The 16,620-nt window shown below is 54.2% G+C and overlaps 3 protein-coding genes across 3 annotated transcripts; 1 reads left to right on the top strand and 2 right to left on the bottom strand.

Moving 5' to 3' along the window:
• Nucleotides 1-555: 555 nt before the first annotated feature.
• On the bottom strand, nucleotides 556-1,686 carry J4E83_005458 (uncharacterized protein; the record flags this gene model as incomplete). The annotated part of the gene is made up of 2 exons (XM_049332377.1): nucleotides 556-780; nucleotides 880-1,686. 2 exons carry the CDS (start codon nucleotides 1,684-1,686, stop codon nucleotides 556-558), a joined length of 1,032 nt encoding a protein of 343 aa, XP_049188828.1.
• A 5,421-nt stretch (nucleotides 1,687-7,107) lies between these two features.
• On the bottom strand, nucleotides 7,108-9,878 carry J4E83_005457 (uncharacterized protein; the record flags this gene model as incomplete). Its single annotated transcript, XM_049332376.1, has 2 exons — nucleotides 7,108-9,581; nucleotides 9,632-9,878. The coding sequence occupies 2 exons, from the start codon at nucleotides 9,876-9,878 to the stop codon at nucleotides 7,108-7,110; spliced, it is 2,721 nt and encodes a 906-aa protein (XP_049188827.1).
• Nucleotides 9,879-11,660: 1,782 nt separating this feature from the next.
• On the top strand, nucleotides 11,661-14,818 carry J4E83_005456 (uncharacterized protein; the record flags this gene model as incomplete). Its single annotated transcript, XM_049332375.1, has 5 exons — nucleotides 11,661-12,209; nucleotides 12,262-12,813; nucleotides 12,864-13,121; nucleotides 13,171-13,348; nucleotides 13,395-14,818. The coding sequence occupies 5 exons, from the start codon at nucleotides 11,661-11,663 to the stop codon at nucleotides 14,816-14,818; spliced, it is 2,961 nt and encodes a 986-aa protein (XP_049188826.1).
• Nucleotides 14,819-16,620: the final 1,802 nt, after the last annotated feature.

The following is a 16,620-nucleotide window of genomic DNA, read 5'->3' as shown; positions in this document are numbered from 1 at the left end:
GGATACGGTTGTCGAAGCACTCTGTCATCTGCAAGTGTGAGCGAAGAAGTTGCGGAAGCGAGGGGACCACTTACCGAATGAATCGAGTTGCTGGCCTCGGTCGTACATACTATCGTCCTCAACCACGTCATACTGGGGGTCGTCATATTGAGTGGCGCGATAGCGATCCCGAGGTGCGACTGGTCTTCCAGGCTGCTTGAACTGAGGCCGAAGCATGTCGTACTGCGACATGCGGCGGGGAGCGCCGAACTGCTCGTAGCCATCATGCGGATAGTGGTCGTCGTCCATGACTGCTATAAGTAGCTTGATCAGAGGCTCTTTGACGGTGGAGGCGTGGCGGGACAAGTCCAGAATCTAGAGTGGGGCGTTAAGTGAGAGTTGAGATGAGAGGGAAGTGACGATGGAGGAAGTCGCGGCCTGACGTGCCACATCCCGATTTGGCGGAGTCACTCAACGGCAATCCTCGATCAAGGAAAGTAATAAGCGCTTAGATCTCTGTGAGTTATGCATGCAGATCATCTGCGTCTCGATCAATGGTCCCTAAATTACTAAAGCTCAAGCATCTCGCTTATGGGAATGCCGTTCTATAGAGGGCGACTCCGGTGCTGCTTTTGGAGCAGCCTCATACACTGATGACCTCCGCGGCTTGTTGGTATCGATGGTGCGATCCACCGTAGTCTTCTCGAAATCGGCAATCCTGACTGGCAACGATTGCGAGCCCCGCTCAGGCTTGGTGTAAAGATAGGTCGCGAACAGCACGACGCATGTGCCTAAGAAGAACTGCCGATGGTCAGCATCATGAGCCTCACTATGGCACTAGAGACTTACTGATCGCGTCACCCTGAAGTCAAAGAAGTAAACGCTTGCAATGCAACTAACCAAGATTGAGATCGATGTCGCAAAGTTCTTGGCGATATTATCGGCATAGTTGATGACGAGCGCGACCACAATGCCACCAGCTGCTTGAAGGCCGATAGCCGTCCACACCACCCAGTTGTAGCCGACGAAGAATCCAGTCTTCGCTATGATCTCCCCATCCTTCCATATCACGCCCAGGAACAACGACGGAAAGAGCGACCAGAAACAGAGCTGGCAGTTGCGGACCCAGAGCGGCGTCTGCTTGGCGCTCGTTGAGTCCTTCAAGATCTTCTCAAAGGTAACTCCGGCTAGGCCTGAAAGCGCGCAGGAGATCAGGACAGCCATGAGTCCAACCCGGTAATTCATGTGGGGTATCTGGGCTGCGCGATCCGCGTGTATGCCCTCGTATGACCCAGACCGTTTCCCTAGCCGCCCTGCGACATTCTCACCAAGGTCGTGCAGCTGCTCCAGCGTCTTAGTCCATGGCTTTGCACCCGACGCTTGTGGTGGTGACGGCGCAGTCGCTTGCGGTACTTGTATGATGGATACACCGATGATGAGAAGCAAAAGCGATAGCCATTTGCGCGCCGAAAGTGCTCTGCCCAGCATCAACACACTGAAGATAGCCGTCGTCAGGATCTTGAGCTGGTACGTCACCTGGAACGTCGCGGCGTCCAGGTTACTGACAGCGATGTATTGGAGCGAGTTCTGTATCGTGTATAGTACGGCCGGTATCGCAAGCTTCCAGCTCTCGTTCGTAAAAATTGCGGTCGTCAGGGTACGGAACAGTGTGGGGATCGTCGTGTTCGAAGGAAGGTTGCCTGACATCTCGTGTAATGCCTAGGACGGTCGTGAGCCTAACAGCATTTCATCCCTCTCAACCCGACTGCCGTACCATAGTCAAGCTTATAGCGAGCTTAATGACCTCATTTAGGAAGACGCTTGTGCTTGCGTGGTATCGTTGCTCTCCAGTCAGAGGCATTATCCTGGAGTAATGCATAACCTGGGGTCGCGTCAGCCACTTTCACTCCCTGCTTGCTTTTCCACAGTATCCGCATATTCTGTACGCTCTTCGATCGCGTTGGGGTAGTGGTTCGCGGTGGATGGCAATCGTACCAGGATGAGGGCAGAGTTTTGGAATATAAGCTACACATGAATTAGCTTCGACGTATACAATGAGAGCGACGAAGATTTGCTTACTGTCACGAGAGAAACATGCTTCATGGGCACCCCGCCCAGAGTTCCTGAAGCCGATCTAACAACCATGGTGGGCTTCGCTCTCGTAGATGTGCTAGAATGATGGGGGTTCGCTAGATGCGCATAGCGAAGGTTGTATCCGATAGCGATAGGCAGTACGTAAAATTACAGTGAATGTATGGCCAAACCGGTGCAGGGCAAACGAGAAATGTAGACTGGGTCCATCTTGAGTGCTGTCAGCTGGAGATGGGGCGCGGCTTCCGCTGCTCGAGCATCCGGCGCCATGGAGCTGCAGGGATGCTGCCGATCAAGCTTGGCGGTTTGGCCAATTTCCGATGACGCGCATCTCGACGCGTCACGGACAATCTCACCCTCACGACCACCACGACACCAATTGCTTGCCATATATGAGAGACGTTCCGCTCAGGTATCCTGAATACTGTGCCAAGAAGAACGGCTGTTTCAGCAGTGCCCTACGCGTTTCCGAGTATTTTCAGTATTGACCGTGGTGTACCTATGTAGGATTTGCTCATGCACCGCCGTCAGTTTTGCCGTTACGAGTACGTCGGGTACTTAATGATCTGATATAAAAGGTTGCAACTTGCCATGAAGGGCTATGACAGCTGTGTCGCGGCATGGTACTTCGTTCTGAGGCTGCGGCTGGGATGGTCGAATTTCGTCGAACCGAGGCCTGGCAAGGCTTTTGTCTATGCGTAGAGATACGACTGCGCCCGTGATTGGACCCATGGACTTCCGGTGAGAGCTCCAACGCCACCGCATGGCGTTCTCGCAAGCATAGCGCCAATCAAACACGACACCAACGTTACACGCATGAGCTCTCCTTATCATTCGCTCACATCATAGTTTGCAGCTGACAAGCAACGCAGCGGTTGCTGATGCCTACCTCTGCAGCCACTGGCACACCCCCGCTGGACTTAAGTTGGGGCGCGAAGCATGTTCCGTGATTCCATCTGATCTCACTCATGATCAATCCCTCCAAGATAACGTCGAACCGGCCTACACATCTGGTTCGGTTCGTCCTTCACAACTACCGCCGCGGACGCTACAAGAAAACACTCGGGCTCCTTAGCCTCACCGGCGCAACAATCTTACATCCCCCGTCTCGAAAACGTCCAACCGAAGCGTCACCTCTTTCACTTCCAATCTACCATGCTCCCATACCGATACTCAGCTCTTCCGCTTCCTGAAGCAGGCAAACACACAAGGCTCCTGAGACTCAGTCCTGGCGAATTTGTAGATGATCTCCACGTGGAACTGGAGCAAGTGCTTTTGGACGGCACTCCCAACTACGAAGCGCTATCCTACGTCTGGGGCTCGCCAGCCGATCCGGTTACCATCCTTGTCGGTCCTTCCCGAGGACACACCATTTCGGTCACGCAAAACTTGGCGACCGCGCTACGATATCTCAGAGACGTTCACAGCTCCCGAGTTTTATGGGTAGATGCAGTTTGCATCAACCAGAGTGATCTGGCGGAACGAAGCTACCAAGTCACTTTAATGAGCCATATCTACCGGGCAGCATGTCAAGTCGTTGCATGGATTGGACCTGAAGAAGATGACTCTTTGCACGCCATCGATATGATGCATCAGATCGGTTCGAGCATCGAAGTGGATTGGATCCACTTGACATTCACGCCTAAGGTGCAAATCAGCAATCCGCCCTCCAGTATGCTGGAAGAACTACTAACGAACGGATTTCGAGATCAGGAAGCCCATGCTGTCAGGCGTCTCTTGTATCGACAGTGGTTTGAACGTCTCTGGATTCGGCAAGAGATCGGGCTGGCTACTCAAGCAATCATTTGTTGTGGTAGGCAATCTATGCCTTGGCACCTGTTTAAAAATGCCTTCTTCTTCATCTATATGGAGTGCACCATAGTGATGGCTTCACTTGGAGATCAATACGCAAGTTTTATTTCCCGCATTTTGCTGCTATACGAAACCTGCACCAACAGTGTGTATTATCTCCAACATTCACGATCCGCCCTTGCCCAAGTTGTGTGCGCAGACCCCCGGGACAAGATATATGGCATCTTGAGCCTACTTACTCCACATCAACAAAACATGGACATTATCCCAGATTACACTCAGGATGTAGCTTTTGTCTACTCAGACGCCACTATACGATTCATAAATCACATGAGGAATCTATCCATACTCCAGCAGTGTGAGCTGCAAGACACCCCTTCCCATATGCCAACATGGGTCCCAGATTGGTCAACTGAGCTAAAAACGAGAAGATATCTCGGAGGCGCAAGTAATTCAAGCGCTTATTTCAAGTCGATTGCAACTAGCAAAGGAGAAGGAACGTTGAGTGTCGCTGGTGTGGCTGTCGCGACAATAAAGCATGTACAACTTATGCATTTCGGCGACGGCGAGGATGTATCTCAAAACATGCTAACGGCCCTATGGAAGATCGTCATATCCAACTCGGCCACTTCGAATGACAAAGAGATATCTCAGCTATCTGCGGTGTGTGATGCGCTTTGTAGCGGAAATTTCCGCCATACCAGGATCCCGGTTCGCGAAGAGCTCCCAGAGTTCAAGTCGGCCATGCAAACATTCAAGTCTATATTGACAACCAATTCCCCATTAGTCGAAGATCTTAACTCCTTGTCTCATTGGAACAAATACAAAGCCAGGGTCAGAGGCATCTGCCGCAATCGGTCATTCTTCGTCTCGACAGAAGGTTCCGTTGGAATTGCTTCACTATCCGCCAGACCCGGTGATAAAGTCTGTGTACTTCTTGGGTGCGATTCTACCATCCTACTTCGTCAGACGGGGGGCGATACCTATCAAGTTGTTGGCCAGTCATACATGCCAGGGTTTGAAACCGGCGAGGCACTATTGGGACCTCTACCAGCGAATCTACGACCAGTCCAATACTATGACGAGGAAGGAGAGGGGTTTCGTTCCGCATTATGGAATGAGCATACAAAAGAAGCACAGTACAAAGATCCCAGATTGGATAAACTGCTCCTCAACCCCGGCTTTCAAGCTCATGACCATGGAAAGAAGTTCTTCCCATTAATCGAGACGAGTGTGGGGGCGCTCAGAAACGCCGGTATCGCGGCTCGGTACTTCGATCTTGTCTAATTGATGACGGTTTTCTTCACCTGTACGTAGGACACGCCACTGATACTGCGATGACACAGATCGAGCAGCGGGCCTCTCATAATGTCCGCAATACATGTTTGTCCCACATACAGTGATACACTCGAATGAGAAAGATCGCAATTATAAAGGCTGTTTCAAGGTACTTTTGATACTGTTGATATCGACTGCAGTGATCGTTCCCGCGTTCACGGATCTGTTGCTATCGCACTTTCTGGGAGCAGTAGTTCACACTTCGCAAATTCAAGCAAGCGGAACATCCTCTATCTCACTGACCTGCTGAACCGCAGCCCGGAAACGCTCATACACCTCTTCCGCACTCGCCGTATAGTCGGCAGAGAAATCGAATGAACCCCCTCGTTCATTCTCGATGATGGCAAGGATAGCGTAGTACCTATCGCGCGGGTCCATACAGTGCCGATGTCGAAAGTCAAAAGCCACATCGAGAAGGTTCCGCTGCAATACCACATGTTCCCTACGCGCAGCCTGCCTCATCTGGTATTCAAGCATATATAGCAAAGGTGTCCAATCGAGCTCCTCCGCATGTCGTTTGTGAAGGTTGTAGAGCGGAGATACGATGGCAGACTTGACGCGAAAGACTAACGACCTCAGGGTACGCAAGTCAGTCGTCCACTGAATCTGGTATGGGCCGCACTGCAACACTATGTGGCGCGCTAGGACTGCCTCTTGAACTGTCCACATTCTGTCGAACCAAACTCTAGTCAGAATTCTGCTTATGCTTCGTTCCAGCTCCGGTATCGGGATGTGGGACCAGGGCGCGTCTTCCCTTTGTGTATAGGGTTCCAGGAAAGACTGCAGGTTGTGCATATCTGTTTCAGTCTGTGCAGTGGGTTGGCCTAGGTGAACGAGGACACTAGCGGCGTTTGTGTAGATCTCGCCTATCATCCGAACTTGATGCATCTTTTCCTCTACATCCTCTTGGTTGATGCATAGTGCATCGACCCAAAGTACTCTAATTGATTGTGGTCTTCGGAAACTGTTAAGAGCATCATAAAGGCTCTTGCCTACTTTGTGATCGTTACCATTGACTAGGATGATGGCGTCTCTGTGCGGTGCGGGTCCCCAACAGTAGGATACTGCTTCGTAGGAAGGCTTGTCTCGAACATCGCTTGTGACCAAGGTGGTTTTGATAGCATCTCCAGGATTCCCAGGATGTAGCTCGAGCAAACGGAACTGTCTCTCTTCTTCCAGCGGCCGATGTACATACTTGTTTCCGGTCTGTGCAAGTTAGCGGACGCTCGAGTTTCAATCTTGGCGAACGCACAGTAGTCATGGAGGGAGGAGCTCCTGGACCGTCGACGGTGTATCGCATCCAGAAACCGAACGATAAATTCCAGGCAGAGGGTAACCAGAATAGCAACTTGTCAAGGCGGAATGGGAGGGAGCTGAGGCTGGAAGCCCAAACCCAGGATCGCGTCCTGTATGACATTTTCGAAGGCGCGAAACTATGTATAAACTGAGTCGACTGTTCCTCACAAAGGGCGAGCTGGTTTTTGGAGTTGCAAGTCGCAGGTAGTGAGGGCGCGGTCGAATGTTTAAGAACTTCAGCTGAGGGCTGCAGCAAGCACAGCCACTTCATGGCGTTTTGGCGTTCACAGCGCCAATCAAACCTTCTGGGTATATGCATAAGCCTCAATAATGATTATCACGATAGACATGCTATGATCAAGGCTTAAGGACTTAGGAATGTAAATGTAACCTAAGATGTCATTAACGGACGGCAGAATTGATCTACCAAACTGGATCTTGCAAAACCCGATCCACCCAATGCGATGCAAACATGCCCCTATATACATAAATCATCATACAAATAAACCCCATCCCTCATCACCAAGTTCCCTCAAACACATTCCAGAAGCACCAGAATGCCACTCAAAGCCACCAGACCCTCTCCTACACCTAATAAGAGTCTCCAAAAAACTGACTAGCAAGCATAATATCCCTATCCCCGTTCGCAAAGTCCCAGCCCACAATCGTCGGATCCTGACTACAACAGATAATCCTCCTGGCATCAAACTGCAGCTTGAACACGCGTGAGTTGGTGCCGTTGTTGGTGAGAGGCGCGGCGAGGGGGTGAGGCTGGTGGTGATGATGGTGATGGTGGTGGTGCGGTGCAGCGTTGGCAGGGCCAGCGGCCCCTTGCTGTGCGGGTGCGGCGTTTGCGGTGGGAGGGTTATTCGCTGTAGGAGCTGGGCTGGCGGTGGCTGCTGTGTTTGCGGGTGCGTTGGCGGCGTTCGCGGTGGGGCCATGCATTGCTTGGGATGCTGCGTGGAGGGCGTGGGCTTGTTGGGCGAGGGTTTGGGCTGCTTGGGCTTGAGCCTGGGCTTGTTGTGCGAGGGCCTGGAAGTTGTTTTGTTGCGCGGCGGTTTGGGGGTTTGCTTGCTGGTTCGGGGGTTGGGCAGGGTGGTTTGCGTTGGCTGCGTGGTTGACGGGTCTTCGGGGGCGGCCACCGGCTGCTCGGACGGCGTCGTTTTGGAGGAGGGTTTGCGACTTCTCCCATGCTCCGTCTGGACCTCGCTTCCAGATGATGACGGTCTCGTCGTATGAGCCGGATACGATGCGCGCCCACTTGCTACCGCCGCCGCCTGGTGGTAGTTTGGCCCCGTAGGCGAAAACCTTTGATGGGTCGCGAGAACCGGCGTTACGAGCTCGTCGCTGTTCTCTGCTGAGGTTCTGACCCGTGAGCTGGCCACTAGCCTGTGCTGCGAAGTAGTTCTGATCAATCGACCGCGCTTCGGCTTCGAGCTCCTCCTCGTTGCCGGGAAGGTCGCCAAATTGAGCTTGCACGGTGCGCACAAGATTACTGTGGCCGTTCAAGCAGGCTACTTCAGCCCCGGTTGCGCGGTCGAAAATGCGTACACTTTCGTCCGAGCTGCCACTAACGATGCGTCGTCCGTCGAACTGAACACATGCAATACCCTTTGTGTGGCCCGAGAAGGTTCGCGTGCATGCACCAGTGCGGACGTCCCAGCACTTAACACTCCTATCTCCAGATGCCGAGACGATCTGACCATCGAGGATCTGTATGGCATTGACTGCAGCGCCATGTCCTTCCAAAGTCATGATCAGGCTGTACGGAAGGAGGGGTTTGAAATGGAGGTGTTGGCTCTCGACGTGTTCCTGCATGTTGATAATGTAAGACGGGAAGCGAGCGCCCGACTTCATTGTCGATGAAGGGTAGGTATCGTCCGTTGGCAGCATCTCTTTGCGATTCCATACTTTGATCGTCTTGTCTTTCGAGCAAGTCACCAGATAACGATCGTCGAACCTGAGATTCAGGACTGACTCAGAATGCGCTTTCTCGATTTCCTTGATGATGCGTCCGGTGGAAAACTTCCACAAGATGACTCTGCAGTCGCTACCACCAGAGACTACAATGTCTTGCTCGGGGCGCTCGTCGAACTGTAAGCACAGCACGGACGCTGCGTGGCCGACGAGTGGCGGGTGTACAAGGCGCTGAGTGTCTAGGTTCCAGACCCTGATGCTCTTATCCCTGCTGCCGCTCACCAGGAACTTCCCAGAATACTGTATGGTATACACGCACTCGGTATGAGCTTCCTCGGGATGGTTTGGGTGTGGTAGCTGGAAGTTGGAATACCGCCCAGTGCTCCAGTTCTCTTCTAACCTCCTCTTTTGCTTGTAGAGATATTGCCAGTTGATCCTTGCTTCTGGGCCGGGGAGCAAGAGCGAGGGGTGTATCGGAGGCCCGTTGGTCTCCGCGGAGGTGCTCGTCTGTGACGCTTCTTCGGTGACCGCGCCTTGTCTTCTTTCTCGGCGTGCCACATCGGTGGGCGAGGCTGTCGGCGATGCACCGTGGAAGGAGATGCCCTCCATCTTATCCTCAGACCTGACAGATGGACTGTCATCAGCCTCTACAGCACCATGTTGTTCGCCCCAAGCATTGCCCGCAGAGCCACTAACGGCCATTGGCTCTGATATGTTTTGTGTGCCATTTTCCAACGCGGCCCCGTCACCAAACAACTGCCGTTCTCGCACGCGCTTCTTGTGGGATGGTTTGCCGTAATCGGTGTCTTCGGCGGCTCTGTGTCGCGTCTTCCGCTCCTTCTCCTTGAACTCTGCGCGCTTCTGTCTTTGCGCCTCCTCGTATGCGCGCACCTGTGGGAAGTTGGAGTTCCAGCCTTCTAGCCTGAAAAGCAATTTCCATAAGGGGCTGTCGAGCACGCGTTCTCTCCACGAGCGGGATAGTGTTGACGCGCGTAATAGCGTCTCGGGGTTGAGATATGAGAGAATCTGGAAGGTGATCTCGGGTGGAAGGTACATGACAGGGTCGAGATGCAGGAGTGGGTTGAGCTTCTCGACGATGCCGGCTATCGAGGAGGTCCGCAGCGAGCGTAGTATGGCGTATGCGAATTCTATACGAAACGTCAGCGCATATATACTGGTTGTTATAACGGCTACTCACCACTGCGTTCGTTCTCGCTCAGGTTCATGACCCAGTCGGGCAGGGCAAACGGCGAGTCGGCGTCCATCTCGGCGTCGGTCAAGCGCACGTCGCTGCGCATAGCCATGTCGCCCTCATTCTGGCTCCTCGTGTCCTCGGAGTAGCCTTCGTCGAAGCGGTTTGCGCTCATGGCAGAGGCGGGGCGGAAAGGATGCATGTAGGGCGGGCCAGAAAATTGGGCGTTGGGGTTGCCTAGAGGGCCTGCCATGGTGGTGCACGCGAGGATGTGGGTGAGTGGAGACAAAGGTCGCTAGCTGAAAAGTGATGCTGCGGCCGTTTGCAGCGCGCTGGACTGCGGCGAGAGGATTGTGTTATGCTGTCTCAACATGCGCTGGCAGGGTGTCGGGCTGGTGCTGCCTGGCGCTCTTGGTAATCAGGGTACTGGCGATACGGAAAGCGACGGGTGGCGAGTACGGGGTGCGATGCGCGTTCGGGTTATCACGGCGGGGTGAGGTCAAGTCAAAGATGGAAATGTCAACTTCGCGATGGCTCTCCCACTTTCGCAGAGCCTCGAGATGCCCAGGTGCAGCATGTCATGGCTTCCCGCGACACACGCCCGTGCACCCGCGCCCATTCACTCCAGATCTGCCGCTAGCCGAGCTGCCTAGGGCATGCGGACTACTACTCGTGCGGCCAAGTCGCTGCATCTGAGACACACCAGGAGAGGGACGCTAGATGCCCGCTTAACGGTCTGATGCACTAGAAGTTGAAGGATGCGGGCTAGAAGAAATGCAACAATTCCCCGATGTCGTTGCTTTCATGTGAAGGTGTGCCGTCTACGTGAAGCAGCGATTAGTCAACGGTTGCGCAATCGCCTGTTTGAATTTTACTGTTGGGACATCGTGGGGGAGTTTGTGCTGTCAAGACTGCCCAGGTGTTTGAGGATGCCTGACGATGCCTGACAGATGTGACAACTTCACGTGGATATCTGTCGGTTCTCTTGGAGCTTTTATTATATCGCCCAGGTAGCTGCGGGCGTTCAAGCGCCGATCGGGAACATCACCTGCTCTCGCGTTCGCCTGAGGTGGACCAATACTGTGTGCCCGTCGGACGGCATGTGAGAACGGGCGCGTATCCAGCCTCCCATGGTCTTCCCGGCAACCTCATGGCCAAAGAATGGGAATTGCTTTCTCACACCGCTCGACTGCCGCTCTCTAGCAATACTCGCATGAGCCGCGTGGTGTACTTGGGGCTAGCAAGGCTGGAGAAATGGGTCCGCGACGGGCAGGCAGAGGGGCGATCGCGGCCCAAGGCAGCGCCTGTGCCGACATGACGAACCGCAGGCGGCAGATGCTGGAGATGATGTGATAGGCACGCGCGTGCATTCACATTGCTAACCTGGCAAGTCATCGCAAGTCATGAGCGAGGCGCCGCTGTGAGTCAGCTGTCATATATCGCAGACTCGGTCGTGATCAAAGGACTGGCACTGGAAATGAGTGGAACGGCGACGCGCCGCATGGCTGTGGGGTGTCACCGAGCCGTGCTGCAAACAGCGTCGTTGGCACAAGCAGCGCCCAACGGCCAGGCCAGCAGATGCCAGTGACGGGCGTGTATTGAGTTCCACGGTTTTGTAGTCGCAGTCACGTGCCGGCTGCAACGCCTACAGGGCGGGTGAAACGACGAGCCGTGAACCCCTTTAGGCGTGCGCCGCCCGACACCTGATGCGAGACGTCCTGCGAGATTGCACGATTATCGCCCATCTACAGCAAACAGAGATTATCGCGACCCGAATGCAGGCCGGCGGTGATTTTGCTCCTGTCGCCGCACGCTCCACATCGCCGCCCTGTTCAGTTAGCAGCAGCGACCCTGACCGCCTAGGTGCTAGCGCGAGCGCAAGGAGATCGATGAAAGCAGCATGGAGGGCGGACTATCGTTTCACTCGGGTCTGGTGAGAGCCCATACCACCTTTGCCGTCTCCCATCCACCCCCCAAGTCGCCCTCACAGCACACTGCACACGCCCGGATGACCTCGACCGGGCCGCCTGCCCTCATGTCGCACCAGAGCTTCCAGAGCACCTACTCGAGCTACTCGCACAGCAGCGCGCGCGACACGCAGAGCACCCAGGCCACCAGCAGCAGCACCCTCTTCCACCCCCCGCCCGCCTTTCCCACGTCCTCCACGCCCGTCAATGGCGGGCCCGTCGAAGCCTCCGACAATGTCCTCAACAAGCGGGCCGACAAGGACACCTCGCTGTTCCAGCGCTGCCTGACGCTGCAGATGCGCCTGCGCTTCATCCCGGGCTTCGACCGCTGGATCGCCGAGGAGGAGGGCAAGGCCGACGACGATGCCGACCCCGTCACGCTGCTCTGGCGCACCTTCCGCCGCGGCTACCCGCTGATGGAGCTGTACAACGCCCTGGGGCCCCGCACGCTGCTGAGCATCCCCAGCTCCAAGCAGGACGAGAAGAGCCTCAAGAAGAACGAGAAGATGGCCTGCTACAAGTTCATCCAGAGCTGCGTCGCCGAGCTGGGCATCCCCCAGGAGAGCTGCTTCATCCTCGGCGACCTGTACGGTGACGACACAACTGGTTTTGTGAAGGTGAGCCCGCACGACGAGACTGTGGGGTAGGCCCGCGCTAACACATCCCCAGGTCACCAACGTGGTCAACAAAGTGCTCGACGAGCTCGTCGCCCAGGGCAAGATCGCTGGCGTTGCCGAGACCCTCGAGAACGTCGGCGGCGTCGTCACCAAGCGCACCCAGCGCGAGCACATTATCGACGAGCTGGTCAAGACGGAGCGCACCTACGTGCAGCATCTCGAGCTGCTGCAGGAGTTCAAGAAGCTGGTCGAAGAGAAGGGCGTCATCAGCGGCGACCAGGTGCACGACATCTTCCTCAACCTCAACGCCCTCCTCGACTTCCAGCGCCGCTTCCTCATCCGCGTCGAGCAGACCAATGCACAGCACCCGGACGAGCAAAATTGGGGCAACCTCTTCGTGCTATATAAAGATGCCTTCAAGGTCTACGAGCCGTATATCGCGAACCAGAAGAAGTGCGAGCAGATCGCCATGCGCGAATTCGACAAGCTGAAGGAGACGGGTGGGCCGCCAGAGATGCGACAGATGGTGGAATCGCCGACTCTACTCGCATCTTTCCTCCTGAAGCCCTTCCAACGACTTACCAAATACCCGCTCCTACTTCAGGTATGATATTAAAACCCGGAGCTCAGAAACCCATCTCTAACACACTGCAGCAACTGCGCGACAAGGGCGACCTCGACGAAGGCCGACGCGAAGACATCTCCAAGGGCATCGAAGCAGCCTCCTCCGTACTCGCAGGCACCAACGACGCGATTGCTCGGGAAGAACGCGTCGAGGCGGTTGAGGAGCTCAGGACGCTTGTAGAAGACTGGAAGGGCCACCGAATCGAAGGTTTCGGAGACCTGCTTCTGCACGGCCAGTACACAGTGCTGAAGGGCGAGAGCATGACTTCCAAGAACGAAGAGCGCGAGGTAGGCACAACCACCGATCAAACCTCCGTACATCACTAATTCCCCACAGTACAAGATTTACCTCTTTGAAATGATACTTCTCTGCTGCAAAGAGATCAACGTCAACAAGCCAAAGAACAAAATGTCCACCCGAACCCTGGTCACCAAAGACGGAAAGCCCAAGCTGCAGCTCAAAGGCCGCATCTTCATGCAAAACGTCACAGAGACCATCTCCCTACAGAAGCCAGGTGCGCTTGAAATCCTCCACTAGCTTTGTATCCGCTAACCATTCAGGCTCCTACACATGTCAGATCTTCTGGAAGGGCGACCCTGGAATCGAAAACTTCATCATCAAATTCACCTCCGAGGAAACCATGAAAAAGTGGGCCATGCAGGTCGATACCCAGCGCCGCGTGTGGAAGGACCAGGCGCGCACCAGTGCCAGCACCACAGCCTCCAAGCCATCAGATACCCAGTTCGCGTACATGCGCGACCAAGTGCTCGAAAACCCCTACCAGGAAGACGACGATGAAGATGGCGACGAGGACATTGACCCCGTCACAGGCTATCCCTACAGACAAAACAGTTCCACGCCCTCGTTGCGTTCGCGGTCAACGACTGGTGAAAGCGGCCCTCCAGAGGGAGACTCAAGGGTACCGCCTCCACGTTTTCCTATGGGCTACAACGGTCAGCCAGCACTAACCCTGCGCACCCAGCAGATACAGAATGCCTCCAATAATGAATCCTACTTCTCACCTACGGCAGAAACACCAATGCAAACTCCCATGTCAACACACTCCAATGCCCGCACAAGCTCGTCGTCGAACGGCACATTCCCCTTCCCTCGTCAAGCTCCGCCAAACGGATATTCGCACGATGAGAACAACCGGCACACTGCTCCTGCTCAGTCGCGCCACGGATCCAGGGGCGAAAATGTTCAACATCCCCAAGGCCGTGCGATGCAACGCCCGTCACTTCCGGCCAATTCCACTCTTTCACAGCAAGGTAGATTGCGGGCAGCTAGTAGCCCTGACATCAACTCACATCTCCAAGGACAAACACGAAGAGCGCCGCCGTCACAGCCAGTACCAGATGTGCCACCTTTCCCCACCCACTACGCCTACAATGCCGCGATTGTCAACCGAAGTAACAGTAACTCGCCCAACAACCCACCGCCACGCGCTGCAACCCAGTCACCAGCGATCCAAAGAGACCGCTTGATACAGCAACGAACCGCCGCGGAGTTGGCCAACGCGAACAACGAGTACCACAACAATGCCATGCGCCGCGATCCGAACTACCCAATACGTACAATGACACCAGCATCATCATTTGAGCGAAGTCAGGGCACTTTGACACCCGCATCTATGGATTCACGAAACATGTCGCCACCGCTTGGCCAAGACTCAAGCATACCGACACAACTCAAAGTCAAGGTGCACTGCCCATCAGCCGGGAGCTCGATGGTTCTGGTTGTCAGCACCAACATCAGCTACCAGTCGCTCAAAGATCGCATCGACGCCAAGCTCCAGCGATCGACATCCGTCTCACTTGGCTCCGGCCAAGTCAAGCTAAAGTACCTGGACAGCGACAACACATACGTCAGCATTCAATGCGACGACGACGTACAAGAGGCGTTTGAGAACTGGAAAGAGCAGCAAAGCAATCTCAACCCCGGCGGCGGCCTCGGCGAGATTGAACTGTTCTGCCAACGGTAAATTCTGTTATTACACTGCTTTCCGGCATCACGGGGCGCTATTACACCATTTGGGGCATTGATTCAGGCGTTTCTCCACGGCGTGCTCGGCATACACCGCTTGCTCTTTTACTCTCTCTTCCCGTTCCATGATATATCCTAGTGGCAAACATACCCTTCTTGCCCCGGCGAAATTTGGGTTTGTGTCTGTATGTGGAGGGAGGCTGGCTTCACAAATACCTCTTTTTTGCTCTTCTCTCTTCTACCGACCGAACGAACGGCACTATCGCATCATCCTACCCTAACACACATTTGCGGGATTCAGAGCTGGTTGGGGGAAATCAGCTGGTTCTGTCTGCGTGCGTTTGCCCTTCACAACAGACGAGGATGTCTCGTGCTGCGCTTGTTATACTCTGAAAGACATGTTTTATCTATACCACGAGCTTCCGGTTTTCTTTAGCTGCTTCGTAGGCGGTGCCGGCTCATCTTTTTTCTCTACTTCCTTTCTTCGACTTGAAGACTATAGGGTGGGTGGGCCTTGGGTTGTGGTATGATTGAATGATGTAATGAATGCTTTCAGTTTCTTGAGAATTTGAACTTTTTTTGTCCGCCTTTTTTTTTTCGGGGACGGCTTGGTCTGAGGTGTAGGACTAGGTCGTTGGTGCGTTTAGATTGTTGAGTTGAGGGGGTGTAGGTGTTTAAATACGATTCATTCAAGTTCTGCAAAATACCCTAACGTATGCGGGTCCTGACTTCCGTTCATCGTCACATCCTGTCTTCTCGAGGTCGTTCCTGCCTCCACCTCATAAAAGGGAAAAACTGAACACCTAGGAGCCTACGTCGCCGTTAGGCCACCAACTTCGCAAGCTTTTAACTTAATGTAGGCTCTTAGGTGTTCGGTTTTTCCCTTGAATGGGGTGCCTCACTCATCTCGTCAAACATCGAACTCCGCTCCTACTCCGAGCACCGACCAATATCTTGGCACGCCGAACATCTATCCATCCATTACCTCACCCACAAACCCTCATCTCAACACCAATATCCACATCCAACAACATTCTCTTCTAATGCCTCCTTTATACACAATCTTAAACGCGCTTCCTTCCGACGCCTCGGCGATATCCTCCCTCTTCGCACTATCATGGCAATCCCCCTTCTCGCGCCTCCAATTCGGCAACGTGGAATCACATGACTTGGCCAATGCGATGACACCTCGAATCGCGCAGCAGATAGCAGAGAAACGTATGCTGTTTATGGTTGCGCGTGAGGAGGGAAGTGAGGATGTTGTCAGTGTCGCGCAGTGGACTGTTCCTCCTCCCCCTTCCAAAGGAGAAAAGTTGGAAAGCAAGAACAAAGGAAAATTAGAGGAGACGGGTCGGGAAAAGGAAGAGAGAAAAGAAAGAGAAGCGTTTGATGAAGAGATATACCTCAACTCTCTCCCCGCATCTTGCAACACCGCTCTCATCGCGGAATTCACGACGCGTCTCGGGGTTTTACGCGAGCGCATATTACAATGTGCTCCTCATTTCCTTCTCGAGAATTTGGCGACGCATCCGGGGCATCGGGGACGGGGGTTAGCTGCGCAACTAATCGGTCATGTACTGGAATTGGCTGATGAGAGGGGTGTGGTTGTGTATCTGGAGACGGGGGAGGAGAACAAGGCGAGGGGGTTGTATGGGCGGATGGGGTTTGAAGAGAAGGAACGTGAGAGGATTGAGTTGGAGAAGTTCGCGAGTGGGAAGGAGAGGGCGAATATTGGGGTGGGAGATCTGCATACGATTATTGGGTATGTGAGGGTGCCTTCTAGGACGACATAGATTCGAT

Source organism: Alternaria metachromatica (assembly GCF_023757995.1).
Source record: "Alternaria metachromatica strain BMP 0045 chromosome Unknown scaffold_10, whole genome shotgun sequence".
In the NCBI taxonomy this organism is placed as follows: domain Eukaryota; kingdom Fungi; phylum Ascomycota; class Dothideomycetes; order Pleosporales; family Pleosporaceae; genus Alternaria; species Alternaria metachromatica.
The sequence above is the reverse complement of the archived record's forward strand: the minus strand, read 5'-3'. Positions and strand labels throughout refer to the sequence as shown.